The sequence below is a fragment of the Prinia subflava genome, chromosome 12 (genome assembly GCF_021018805.1).
Source record: "Prinia subflava isolate CZ2003 ecotype Zambia chromosome 12, Cam_Psub_1.2, whole genome shotgun sequence".
Taxonomy (NCBI): domain Eukaryota; kingdom Metazoa; phylum Chordata; class Aves; order Passeriformes; family Cisticolidae; genus Prinia; species Prinia subflava.
This window is the reverse complement of record NC_086258.1, coordinates 6783980-6798105: the sequence shown is the minus strand read 5'-3', so window position 1 is coordinate 6798105 and position 14126 is coordinate 6783980. Positions and strand designations below refer to the sequence as shown.

Sequence of the window (14126 nt, the reverse complement as noted above, 5' to 3'; positions counted from 1 at the left end):
AAAAAACCCCAAACTTAAGAAATGCAGTCTGCACTTTCATCCCGAGTCTTTCCAGCCCTGGAAAGGGGTGAAGGTTTGGTGTCTCAATGGTACTTCTGCAGTGCCCCAGGAAAGGCAGAGCATTTCCTGACTGCTGCTGGGTGCTGGTTAGCTCAGGGTGACAGACTTAGAGTATGAGCTACTGCACTGAAGCATTAGCTCTCAGGGCTGATTACAGTACGAGCAAAATAGTCACTAAAACCTATTTTGAATGACTGTGGTGTTGGGTCATACCCTCCTCGAGAGGGTGGGGGAGCCTTGAATAGAATTTGTTGGAGCAGTGAGGAACTGCACAGCCAAGAGCCCTGGGGTGTGGGAATGCTGCTCTGGCATCTTCGTGCTGCCCTGCAGGACCTGCTGCTGCAGCCACGTGCAGATACAGAAATGCAGTGTGGCCCAGGTACTACAGGCCTGCTTGGACATAGGACAGAGCCATTACAAATTCCCTACTGAGCCCCACTCCTTCACCTTTTTCTTTTTCTCCTCTGTGAATTCTCTGCTGGCGCAGGCCAGGCCAGGGGCTGGGTTTCAGTGTTTTCACCCTGAACCCATGTGCACAAGTTGGAGCAGGTTCCTTGTCAGCAGGATCAGTCCTGCTTTGCCCAGAGTTCCTTTTCCCATGGGATCTGAGGTGTAATGGCAACGCTGCCACTGCTGCTTACAGGCCTCAGGCTTCACAACAGTGCCACAAGGCCAAAGGATTCTTCTGGCTTTGCCTCAATTCCTGGCTTGCCTGAAGCCTTCTGTAGCTGTAACAGCAATTTTTAGTGTCTCTTTATTTTGCTTATCTTCTTAAAAGTGATGCTTATGTCAGATGATTATAAATAGATAATAGTAACAAGTCATTATTCTATGCAGAATGAACTATTTATAAATGTAGCTTAATGCTGTATTTACATAAATAGAAATGATAGCAGAGCATTGGAAGTTGGGGGCAAATAATGCATTGTTGAGGAGTAGAGTCATGGAATTATGCTGTTAGGCTGCAGGGCCAGTTACTGATTGATAAATATAGGCAGGCTTTAGAGAGGGAAAACCTGGGTTTCAGGCATAACAAAGAAAACAGAAAAAAGTATCTGATGTGTTGGAAGGAGTCCATTTAGAGTAAGCCTATCATGGGATTGCAGACCACAGTGCTAGGAAACACATTAAACAGCCCTAAGTGCAACACAGTGCCAGAAGGAAGAAACCACCGTTGTACTCCCAGGAAAGAGGAGAATTTGTGCCAGCTCTTCCCAGCAAAGGAACTGGGATGCTGTTGACTGAAGTCAGCAACTTTCACAGCCTGAGGGGCAGTGAAGGGTGAATGTAACAGGCAGAAACTGGGAACTGTGCTCATACCAGCTGTATTAGTGTTGAGACCTTTACTGTAACAGTGTTCCTTTTTTTCCTGTAATGATTAGATCTGGACTAATACTACAAAACACCTGAACGGACTGTTAAGCTTTCCATGATCCTAACAATAAATCCTTGGCTTTGCACAGAAGGTGTTTCCTTTTGCTGTAGCAAGGCTGCAGTGTCACTGCTTTCGGATCAGGATGTTCCAGGTGTCCTTCCAGCGCAGGGCCTTGAGGTCCGAGGGGGACAGCGCGGGCTGCCCGTAGGTCAGGGGGCTGAAGGTGCAGTACACAGAGTACACCCAGGAGAGCCAGGCTACAATCAGGGCACTCAGCATGCTCTTGAGCAGCACAGATCTGCCATGGAACAGGGAAAGAGCACTCAGGTTATATCAAGGGTGGCCAAACACTTTGTCCAAAAGACCTGTGCCTGGCCTGGCTTCCCTAAAGGCAAGCGACAGAGTTTGGCCACTGCTGGAAAAATCGCTGCTTTCCCTGCAGCAGCTGGCCCAGGTGACAGCCCTGGAGAGGGAACTGTGCCAGTCCTGGTCAAGAGAAGGGTTCTGCTGAAGCCAAATACCTGCAGAGATGTTCACCGAGATGCTGCAGTACCACGGGAATCAGGAGAATCTGGAATGTGACAGCAGGCAGGTAGTGGTACAGGAAAAGCGTTTTCTCCATCAGGAAAAAGGGCAGGTAATTCACAGCCCAGCCTCCACCACAGATGCCTCCTGCTGCCATCCAGAGCTGCCAGGCATCTGCAGGAGACAGGAGATGGCATCTCAGAGCACAGCAAGCCCCCAGCCTCCACCTGGACACACACAGGGTGCAGTCAGACCTTCAGGGATGTCGTAGATCTTCCTCCTTCGCCGCAGCAGGTACCACAGGGACAGACACAGGTACACCAGAGCAGCAGCGTTAGCTGAAGCCCAGGTGGCAACATTCCCCAGGAGGTGGATCTGGGCCTGCAGGGCAGAGGATGGTCTAAGCCAGCAGCAGCAACATGCTGTGGTTCTTTTAGGTAAGTTTAAATACTACCTACACAAATTTGCTAAATTAAGCTGCAGAATGTGCCTGCCTAGTAACCTGGAACAAAACTGGCTGATAAACTTTGCTGCTTTAAAACTCTCGTGTAATGGAAGGCATTTAAAGGATGCTATTGGAGATGAACTCATCTTCTAAATGAAATCAATAATGGAAACTATTAAACTGCAATTTACCTTAAAAAAAAAAGCACAAGCAAACATGATTTAATTAAAAGCAACTACTGTCAAAGCTGTATCTCATGCTAAAATAAATACCTCACCCCTCATGGAAAACATATTAATACAGGAAAAGTCCTTGGCTGGAAGCTGTAGCCCTGCTCTGACTCCCACTCCTGGAGCTCACATTTGAGCTGTTCTGCTTTCTCAACAGCTTCACAGCTGCTTCCACGTCTTGTACTTACCCCCGAGGTGGGGTGGAGCCAGTAGGCAATATTGGTGTCCATTGTGATCCAGTCCAGGGCAGAGGAGCTGTACTTATGTTCTGTGTCTTCATTTTTTAATGTGAGTATTTTCCACTAGAAAAACAAAAGGGAAGCACAAAAGGCTTTCAGAATTGGAACAGGTGGGACAGCAAGCATGAGTGAACAGCTCCAGATGTAAGATGTAAAGTTCCTAAGCTGGGAGTAGAGAAATGTTTTACATATCTCACATGGATACTGATCAATACAATGGCTTTATTTTGTTATTAAATAATGCACTTTCCTTAATGAATTTCTACAAAGATAGCAAAAGGCATCAACACTACTCACTGCATGTACCACACATTACAGTTCAGTTTCAGGCAGCTTCTGAGTGCTCAACCAACTTTTCTCCCCCTTTTTTGTTACACAATCACTTGGGTATTCATTACTGGACAGCCCAGGTCTTCAGTGCCCTTATAAGTGCATTCAGAAACATTTTTTTACAGCGAGGAAGCCAAACTATCAGCAAGGATTAAGCAATGAATCCTCAGGCTCAGACTCTGCAGAAATGCTCAGGTTCCTGCTCTGCAGCAGAAGGAAAAATGAAGGGAATAACAAGACACTCACCTGCAATTCTGTGAACTTTGCCATGAAGCTGAGGTTTTTACTGATGTCCACCTGCGTGGGAGAGTGGAGTTCCACTTCCCTCTCTTTTTGCTCTTGGCCTGGAATAAAACAGCAAAACTCAGAAATAACCACATAGCAGGCAGAAAGCTAGAAAGGGGAGAGAGCACACAGGCTCCTCACTCTCCCAGGAGCCCTTTTCCAGTAATTATCCAACTGCAACAGCACTTGAAGGGACTTTGTAAGGATTCTGACACCATGGTAGAGCACACAGTACCACCTTCCCATCACCATGAAGTGACACCTGCTTCAGGAACGAGGCTGAGACGTACTTTTCCCATATCTGTGCTCCTCCACATTCCACACCATGCTCTGGTGGTAGCCCTTGGACAGCTTCTCTCCAACCACCTCCAGCTGCCGGTAGCCCCACTCAGGCAGAGACGCACCACTGAGCTAAAAGAGAAAGACAACTGTGAACTTTTAAATTCCAAGTTCTACCAATCTGAACTTCAGGATGGAAGAAGTTCCCAGGCTCTGCCTGAGCACTGGAAGACAGCAAGGGACTGCCAGAAAATGTGTGAAGAATCGCCACACAGAACTGTCTCAATAAATGCTACCACCATAAAATCAGTGATTCTGGCAAACTTTGTGAATATCCTTAATTATTCCAGCTGCTCTCACAGACACACAGACTCAGTTTCTCACAGACACACACACTCAGTTGTGTAGAGTGGTCACACCTCTTGAGAAGCAGGACAGTTTTGATACTGAAAGGGATGCAGTACCAAGGTGACTACTTAAAACACATGCTGTTCTTTTGTCACACGGAGCAAGTCTGTTGTTTCCTTTAATTTACTGACTTGGTTGTTACAGTGGTGTAGCTATTTTGGAGCAGAGTTTTTGAGACTACAAGAACTGCATGAAGCAAAAGCTACAGGCTAATAAATATAACCCCACTTGCCTTTAGCACTGCAGAGGTGTTCACGTGAACAAACCTCACTTCTGACAGAATTGTCTTCCACACATCCGTGTCAGACTCGCGATTTACAATTTCCTACAACAGAAAGATGCCTTTTGATCCATGTTGTCTCAGCTGTTTCTGCTGGAGCAGTTCCTCCCCTCCCTCTGACCACTCACCACTCTCCAGAGGTTCTGTGCTGGCATGGAGATGTTATAATCAATATAGCAGGAAACTTCTTGGGAGTGGGGACTAAGAGGGGCAGCAACGTCATGCCTAGAAGACAAATAAAGGAAGATCCTCCACCACCATTTCCCAAATACATACGAAAAGCAAACCCATATGGAATTGGCTTAGACTGGATTCAGTAGTGAAGCAAAAAGTAACTCACTTATAGAGATTGCACTGTTTGCTCTGAGAGAGAGCATTCCCCACAACTAAGAGCTGCCAGGAACAGGCTCAGAGGAAGCCAGTGCAGATGCCTGTGATGCCAGGCTGAAGAACAAGCACCGATTGTGACAAACAGAGACGCTGTTCACTGGGGTTTCCAATAATAAACAAATTAGATTTGGAAAGGACATAGCAAAAACCCAAGCTCAGAACAACCCCTTTCCTAATCTGAGTGATATTCAAGTACACACAGATGCCCTTTGGGAAGCAGTCAGGAGGCAAATTCATACTGCAGGCTTTCAAAAGCAGCAAGAATCTCTGGCAATCAGCCCCAGCACACCGGATTCTCCAGCACATCTTCCTAACTTCCAGAGCACATCCTTCAGGTAGGAGCATATACTAAAATACTAAATACCTGCACCTGTCTGGAGCGGGGGCCATGAAAGGGTGAGGATGAAGACTCACAGAGGGGACTCTGTGTTTAGGAATCTGCAGAATTACCAGGAAATGTGAAAAACTGTGAAACTTTCTAAAGGCCACTGGTAGGGAAGAACAGAAGCAGTAAGCAACCATTAAGAAGTTTGTGATTAGGATCAAATCCCACTGCCAAGTCAACCAGAAAAAATAAATAAGCATACAGCATCCTTCCTCTGGGCCACAGCGATGGCATATGGAACTAACCACATGAGGTCCCTCCAAGGCATAAAAATCCACAAGTAACAGGCAGTTTATGGCATGTCTGAATGCAAGGTCACTACGTGGTTATTCTGAGAGCCAAGCCAGCAGAATGAGCCAGCAGGCTTGGCAGAGCAGAGCACAAGGAAAGGACTTACGTGTTGAGGTAGCGAGTTGTGATGCCGTGGACCAGCTGCACAATGTGCCCGTGCCTGACAGGCCGTGGTGGGTTACTCACCACCAGCTGCTGCCTGGGGAAGGGACACCCAAGAGCAAATGGTTACATTGGAAATGGTTAAATTATATGCATCTTTATATAGAACACAACCCTGTCATGATCAAGTTGATAGGTCAAGAAGCTGCAGGCAGGGACAGACATTTAGGCAAGAAAATGTGAAATTAAAGCAATATATAGGTTGTAGCAGAATGGAAACAAAGCTTGTCAAGGCAAAGGTGAGTTAAGGGCAGAATGAGTCAGGATCAGTAATGGGATACTGACACTGCAGGCATTAGGTCAGTGGTCTGAATCCAGGTCAGTCAGGAGTGAATTAAGGTTATTTCTGTCACACAGCTGTTTGGTGGCCTGTGTGAAACACTGAGTCTGATGGGTGCTGTGCTACAGCTGGTGTCACTCTGGCAGAATTACAGGAGAGATCAATGGCTTTTGCACCATATAAACTCTCACCTTGCTTCTGGACAGGGCCATGGCAAGGGGAAACACTGCAGTTCACTGAACTGCTGCCTGTATTTTACTGTTCCATAGAAGGACACCACATCCTCCAATAGGAGTCTTTTGAGTATGAAGAATTTTAAGAATATATTTGGGGTCTGTGGTTCTGTTAGAGCCCCTGCTTGAAAAGTTTGTACCATGAACAAACTTTCCCAATGTGGATATGAGTTGTAATGGCACACAGTCCTTCTGACAGAACTCTTTATACAGTTTCCATAACACTGTAAGAAACCTACAAAAGCAACTTTTTGATCAGTAGGGAATTATGTCACTCAAAGGCTTTTACTGGCAAAATAAGGACAGAGAGTCCTGCTCTGCACTGATAGTGACAATGGCAGAACACTTCAGCACAAACCAGGCCTCTCAGGTACAGGCAGCACTTGGATCCTTCCCTGTGTGGCAGATCTTACAGCTCACTCCATGCTTCTAGTACAAAGAGCTACTCATTTTTCAAAAGTGTTTTCTACTCTTCTCTGAGACGCATTCAAGTTTGACAAAACTCATCAAGACACTCTAACACCATGGCTCACACTTCAAAAGGCAGAGCTTCCCTTTCATGCAAAACACCTGAAGAATCTCCACTGGTCTTGTGAGTCTGTCAAGTTCCCCTTGTGCACAGCACTGCCCATGTTTTGGCAGCAGCAGTTCAGACAGGATTTCAGAGTCCTCAGTAATGTTTTTACCACATTGAGAAGGATTTTGCAAAGAGCTGCAATCATTTGCTCAGATCACACCAGGCTTAAGCAGAGAAAAGTTATGTCCAATCCAAGCCCTGGCTGAGTTTTGGAAGCATATAGGTTGAATTTAAATCTCTTGCATACTCACATTCCAGGATCTTTGACAATCCACCAGTTGTTCACATCCTTGAAGGGATAGCAGGTCACCTGCTGTTGATGGGAACTCCCTCGGCCATTCTCATACCTGCACAGGAAGATACAAAACCCCCCGAGGTGTAAAGATCCATCTCTGTGCTCACCAGTTCCAGCAGTACAAACCAGCACCACACCACTGATCATTCCTCCAGAGCACAGGGACTTGAAGGATTAATGAAGACATTGCCAGGACCCAAACTGTTATACTTGGACTGGCAAGTGAAGAAGCAGAGCAGACTTCCACCCTCCCCATGGAGCTCCAAGCAGATTCCTCACCTGATGGGGTAAGTGTTGGTGTGAGAGTGCAGCCAGCACTGCACGGGCTTGCCCAGCACATTCCTCAGGGTGATCTGGGAGCCGTAGGCCACCTCTAAGGGCTGACCCTGAGTGATTCGAGCCAGCCCACCCTGAGAAGGGTAAGGACAGGGTAAGTACAAAGAAGAAACAGCCCAGAGGCTGTTTAAATTCTATTCAGTCATGTGCCACTTCAAACAGCAGTATCTTCACACAGCGCCTTCTCGTTTGGTTTTATCCACCAAAATCAAGTCTTGCAGCACCATACTCAATAGATAGTAAATACACCAACACCTAAAAAACTAAAAGACTACAGGGTCTCAGGAAATATCCTTAAAGCCATGTTCTAAAAGACAGGCTAAGCACTCCTATAGTATACCATGTCACCATGTGAGAGTTCAGTACTGTATCTGTTTCTGTGGAGTTTCCTGTAGGAAGGGACAAACCTTCAGCAGAAGAATGAATAGATTGTTCTTGCTTCACTGGGAAAAGCTTTTCATCTGTTATTAGGATTTCAGTCATTATTGCTTCACCTTAAAGCAGTACTACAGCAGCAAAATAGTTAATGACATAAAAGGGAAACAATACGCAGGATCAAAGGAACAGGATTAAACACCAACTAATAGTGAACATTTCCATCTCTTCTCTCCAATAAATCAGTTCCAAGATGACATTTCCTTTACCTCTAAGCTGGCTTGGAAAGCACTTGTCATGATCTGGTCGTGAGGCCCAGAGCGATACAGCAAAGCCAAGTGAACGTAGAAGAAGGAGAGGTACAGCCCCATGGGGATGATGATGAGGGCCACACCCCGGGCTACAAAATGGCACAGCAAGGAAACCTGCAAGAGCAGAGAAAACTCACTGGGTTCACGCTCTAGATATTAATAATTCCAGAGCACTTAGCTTGTTTTGTTTGTCTTTTCTAAGTTTTCCCCAGTGCTGTCATGCAGCTGTGACTTTGTGGACAACTGGGTAACTTCCAGCAAGGCTTTGCAGAGGAGCTGGCAGGAGCGTGTGAGACAAGTGCATGTGCTGAGTCACACATCACCCAGACATGGATAACAGCAGAAAAGACACACAAACAGAATTTTCTTCAACTTAATTCCATCTTCCCCAGCAACCGAGCTGGGAACTGTGCTATGACAGGAGGGTTTCCAGACAAGGAATTTTAGTACAAAAGCCAGCTGCAGACTGCATTGTTATCTGTGGGATTGAAAAGCTCCTGGAATGAAAAGTGACAGATAATATCTTCTGCATGCTGTGCTACCTACATTTGACAAGTTCTGGTCTCCTATCATGTGCCAGAAGTGGAGTCCTGCAGTGGCCAGGAGCAGCATATAGGTAAACAGGCCCATATATTTCACTCTGAGAAGAAAGTGCATAAAAAATGAACGTGGTTAAAAACTACACAATTACCTAACACAAGATATAAATATCCAAACATTCTATTGAACAGCAGGCATTAAGATCCAGGTTAGACATCATCACTTACCCAACTGCACAAGAACAGGCTACTCCAGTCAGCAGGAGCCAAAACCACCAGCTTCCAGAGAAGGCACTTAAAGATAAATGTATTAAATCACTTGCTAGGCTCAGTTTAAAGATAATTTTACTTTACTAAGGATTACTTCATTCTCTGCAAGGATCAAAGAACAAAAGAGACAAATATCTTGAAATTCAGTGCCTGTAAACAGTTACAAAGGAGCATTAGGTGACCTGTTACCATCAGTGTTTCTGTGCACAGAAAGAAACCTTCCAGTAAAAAATCTGGGTGGGCAAAGAAGTGCTCACAATGGATTTTATCTCTATTTTAAAATTTAAAAAGGCAACCCTGCTAACAGTAGAAACAGTCTTTAACACTGCTTAGGAGAAAAATTCTGGGGCAGCTATATGAGAGGTCAAAGCATTGGATTTTACAGATAGGTGAAGTGAGTTACATAATGGTTAAGAGGCATAGAAAAACACACTCTGTGACAAAAAGTCATCATGAGAATATCCAAAAGGGTGGGAGACAATCCAGCTTTACCTGTGCTTTTGCAAATTGTAGAACTTCAGGTAGGACAAAACTGCAAGCAGGATAAAAAAAATCAGTATTGATTCCAGAAGCATGAACCTTGATTGAGTGATCAGAGAGTTCTCTGTTGGCAAAGAGAGACAGACACAAAATTAAAGAAACTTATCTACAGGCAAGTGTTACCTCAGACAATCATACTGTTCTCCAACAGAAGGACCTGCCCTCTTAGGGACAGACAGTCACTACTGGCTGTAACAGGCAAGTGCTGGGTTTAGAGGGACAAAAACCTTCACATGGCCATAACTGTTTCCAAGACAAAGAGATGGGCAAGCAGTGAAGTCTACCAGGAGGCAGATAAAGCTGCTGCACTTCCTACAAAGGCAAAGAAAATCAGTCCTGGGAAATCCAGAGAGGTTCTTCTCAAAGCAGAGTGCAGGCAGTGAGCACCACAACAGATCTGCAGGGAAGGGAGCTGCAACGGGCCAGAATCACAGCAGCTGGTAGCTAGGAGAGGTTTCTCTTATCAGGTTACTAAAGAGCTGCTGAGAGGCTCTTTCCCTTTCAGGCAGGTGCCAGCAGCTCCTCAGAAAACAAAACCAGCTGAGTTGTACACACTAGAACAGTGTCAAATCACAGTGCTAAGGACACAGGCTGGTTTGCTGCAGTTTGGAGCTGAAGAAATTTGATGAGCTCTGACTGCAAGCTGAGTTGTCCTGCTGTTAAAACCAGTATGTTGTAACTCATCCTGTAAACTTGTGAGGAAGGGAGTACAGGCCTCCTTGGATACAAGAAATGTGGTTTCCTGTGAGGCTGTTAAGGCTGCCTACTTTGCTTAATATTAAAATGAACTTGTATAAAGCCCAAAAGGGCAGCCTGCTGTGAGGATGGAGGAGACCAGGGAGGCTCAGCACAGACTGACACAGGCCAGGGCTGATGTGTTGTTTGTGTTTTCTGAGGAGATGCTACTCCACCCTAAACATTCCTAAGGGGAAAAGGGACTCTCCTCCCCACGTATTAAGGATGGGGCTCAGTTGAACAATCTTACCTAAGAGAATCAGAAGAGCAGCTCCAAGTGCAGCACAGTGGGAGAAATGCAGTTCAACCAAAATCTGGTAGGCTAAAGGCACACAGAGAGCACCAGCCAGGGCTGGCAGGAGCCGCAGGGACCACACAGGAACATTCATGCTGTATTCTGAAACAGAAAACAGGAAACAGTGATCCACCAGTTTGGAGACTTACCTGCAGAGAGGACAGGCCAACACAGAACTTCTTAATTGTTAGAGGAATATAATTCCTACTTGCACTACTTTGTCCATCTTGCATTGCTTAACCGTTTAACTGATTTAGAAAGCCTGTGCTATGAATTTGCAGTGCTTTTTACTTGTGCCAGAGACCTGCAGAAGACTTATTTAAAAAGGGGAGTGAAGGTGTTGGATAAAGTGTTATTTCTGCTAAACAGGCAAAAGGAATCTGTCAGTTGCTGAAATTCTGCTTATTTTCTCTAAAGAATGAGACAGTTAAAAACAGCTCTTACCAGCTCCAATCCTATTCCATAGGAAGTTTCCATCAAATCCTCCTAAGTAACCTACAACATAAACAAGAGAATTTCCAGTCTCAAAGCACATATAAAACCTGGTGCTAAACTGGGAACCATTTCCCAAACACATAGCTTTTCCTTGCATGAAGGCCCTCTTTCCCAAAAGGCTCCTCTTTGACACTGCTCTGTCTGTAGCAATGCTTGAGAATGTGCAGAGGCACAAAGAATATAAACTGGGAACAAGGGATTCTCAGTGACAAAGTCAGATGTGTATTTAATCCCTCCCTGCCATACAGACACCTTCACGTTGTGGTATCTCAGCTACAGAAAGGAACTGAGGCTTGTTGCCTATTTCAGTGACCTCTTACCTTTCTCTTTATCCAAAGAACTGGATAACAGTGAGGTGATGGATACACGGCTTCATCATCCCCCCTCTGCTCATGCAACAGCCCCTAACAATCCTAAATAAAGGAACACTCAATTCTCTCTCCATCAGAGTCTCATTTCCCTTGTGATTAACCCCCATAAGCAGATCTGATTATTCATTTCTAACCAGCACCTCTCTCTTCCACAGAGGCCCTTCCCAATTCCAGGAGAGCCTACCTCCCAAGGCCAGCAGCATGTGGCCAAAGGGTGGCCCACTGTCATCCACAAAGAAGATCCTCTTCATGTAGAGTGAAACAAACTGGCCATAATAAACTTCATCGAAACTGAAACACCAGAGGCAGAGATATGTCAAATTAATGGCAATTATCCTGCAGGGATACTCAGAAAGCAAACACTGATTTGTTGGCAGAATGCTAAGAATGCAACAAAGCATTGAGGCTTTGCCCCTTCTCCTCTGGGGTTTTATTAGGGAAAGACTAGCACTGTATTGGGTTTATTCAGGCTGAAACAAAGAAGGCCAACAGGGGGGGCCTAACTGTGGCCTCTGGTACCTGAAGGGAGCCTGCAGGAAAGATGGGATGAGACTGTTTAAGAGCCTGCAGTGGCAGGACAAGGTGCAATGGCTTCACGCTGACAGATGGTGGGTTGAGAAGAATTTTTATGAAAGAATTCTTCTGTGTGAGGGTGGGCAGGCCCACAGGGTGCCCAGAGAAGCTGTGGCTGCCCCTGGATCCCTGGAAGTGTCCAAGGCCAGGCTGGACAAGGCTGGAGCACCTGGGATAGTGGAAGGTGTCCCTGCCCACGGCAGGGGGCAGAATAAGATGAGCTTTGAGATCCCTTCCAACCCAAACAAATCTGGGATTTTGTGATTCTGTGATTTACAGAGGCTGACATCAGTCAAGCTGTGCTTGACTGCTCCTGCATTCTTGCTCACAAATGTTTGAAAAGCGAGTCTGCATCATTCAGGTAGAAAAGAAACTCATTACTCACACCACAGCCCGTGGATAGCAAAGCCCCCAGAGACGACTTATTAACCCCAGCACGGTCAGTGCCACAAGGTTCACATTGATCTGTGCAGTGATCACAACTGGCTCCTTCAGAAATCCCAACATCCTTGGTCAAAGCCTTGTCTGAACCTTTGAGAGCAGAAGAGAACAGCAGTCACCCTTTGGCTCACAGAGAGCTGAACACTTCACAGAAAGCATCAGGCCTAATTTCTGCTACAAGCAGCTCATGGTAATTTCCCAAAATTCTCTTGCTTTTCATGTTTCTGTGTCTCTTTTCTATCTACAGGACTAATTGTAAAAATAAAGTTACTGAACTGACACACTTTTCATCTGCCCTGCTTCTGCCTGCAGTAGTAAGCTAGAAACCTTGTTTATTCTTACACTGGTTCTGCAGAAACACAGCAGCTTAATTCTCCAGCCTGTATTCTGCTTTGTGAAAAGCAAACCCAAATTCTGATGCTGCTGATGGACAACCCATTTGCTCAGGCACCAGATGACCTCACTAACTGAGCTATTCAGAGCTGAGGTAGCTTAAAAAATATATCTCAAACAAGTTACTTCATTCAAACTGAGGTATTTCTTTGGGAGGGGGGAAGGGAGGGGCAAATTCCCCAAACACCCTCTGCGTTAGAAAGCTGGTTACTGGAGCACATGGATAGGTGCAATTTAAGCAGAAGTGCTAAAAGCTAGGTCAGAAAATAGCAAAGAATCAGTGCCCTGCCTCCTCACCTCAACACAACGGAAAGTTACCAGAACAAATCCATCTGCGTGGCTTTGATCAGGGGAGAACAAAGCGAGATGTGAGCACATCACCACCATCCAGAGCGGTGCCACTGGCCTGGTTTCTCTCTGCCTACAAAACACAAGCGCTGAGTGGAGCAGAGGTTTGCAGGAGCCCCTGGCAGAGCTCCTGTGCTCCCCCTGTGCTCTGTCACCCCTTGAGAGGCCCTGGGACTCCGGGAGCGCCTGATGGGCCCAGGGCAGGGGGGCAGCACCACCTCGGGCTTCTCCTCAGAGCACCCTCAAACCTCTGCCAGGCTCTTCACCCCATAGGAGGGGGAGCAGGGCCACCGTCCCCCACCCCGCCTCGTTCGCCCTTTAAGCTCTCGGGGGGGGCAGCGGGAGCTCTGACCCCACACGCCGCCCTCAGAGGGTCACTAGGACCCACCGCCCACCCTGGATCCAGCCCTGGACCCTCCCCTGAGCGTTTCGGGGGGGCAGAGGAGCACCAACCCCAGCCCCCCCTCAGCTGTACGGGGGTGAAGGGGGCGCGTAACCAGCGGCACCGCGGAGCCGGGACCAGCATCGGCACCGGGAACAGCACTAGGACCGGAGTTAGGATCGGGAGCAGGACCAGGACTAGGACTGGGATCGTGAGCAAGACGGGGACCGTGACCAGGATCAGGACTAAGACCGGGACCAGGCCTAGGACCGGGATCGGGATCAGGACCGGGACCCCCCGCCCCACACGGGCCCCGCGCGCCGGGGGGGCGTGGCCATTCCGCGCGCCGCGCTCCACCCGCCCCTTACCTGGCGATGCCGGATGTGACGTCAGACGCACGCGTCGGCACGGGGGCGGGACAATGAAACCCGGATGTGTTGCCGTGGCAACGCCGCGCGTTCCGACCAGGCCCGGCCTCCCCGCCGCGACAGCCGAGAGGGCGCCGCCAGCACAAACTTTAAAAACCTGGGGGATTTTTATTTTGTTTTCTGTGGGTTTTTTTTTTGTTTTGGTGGTGGTTTTTTTGTTTGTGGGGTTTTTTTTTTGGTTTTTTGTTGTTTTTTTTGGGGGAGGGGAAAAATGTGCGTTTGTTT

At 46.9% G+C, this 14126-nt stretch overlaps 1 protein-coding gene across 3 annotated transcripts; it reads right to left on the bottom strand.

Annotated features, from left to right (window-relative positions):
- Window positions 1-2: 2 nt before the first annotated feature.
- Window positions 3-14035, bottom strand: POMT1 (protein O-mannosyltransferase 1). Of its 3 annotated transcripts, none has more exons than XM_063410201.1 (21): window positions 13545-14035; window positions 13041-13164; window positions 12295-12440; window positions 11521-11627; window positions 10915-10965; window positions 10426-10572; window positions 9393-9504; window positions 8859-8924; window positions 8638-8731; window positions 8050-8205; window positions 7349-7479; window positions 7026-7121; window positions 5629-5721; window positions 4585-4681; window positions 4409-4501; window positions 3780-3900; window positions 3451-3548; window positions 2824-2937; window positions 2215-2341; window positions 1957-2134; window positions 3-1733 (listed from the first exon to the last, which is right to left on the bottom strand). In XM_063410201.1, the coding sequence occupies exons 3-21, from the start codon at window positions 12414-12416 to the stop codon at window positions 1559-1561; spliced, it is 2178 nt and encodes a 725-aa protein (XP_063266271.1). In that variant the 5' UTR covers window positions 12417-12440; window positions 13041-13164; window positions 13545-14035; the 3' UTR covers window positions 3-1558. The 3 variants fall into 3 exon arrangements, with proteins under 3 accessions (XP_063266271.1, XP_063266272.1, XP_063266269.1); XM_063410202.1 differs by having other exon boundaries at window positions 13842-14035; XM_063410199.1 differs by having other exon boundaries at window positions 13041-14035.
- Window positions 14036-14126: the final 91 nt, after the last annotated feature.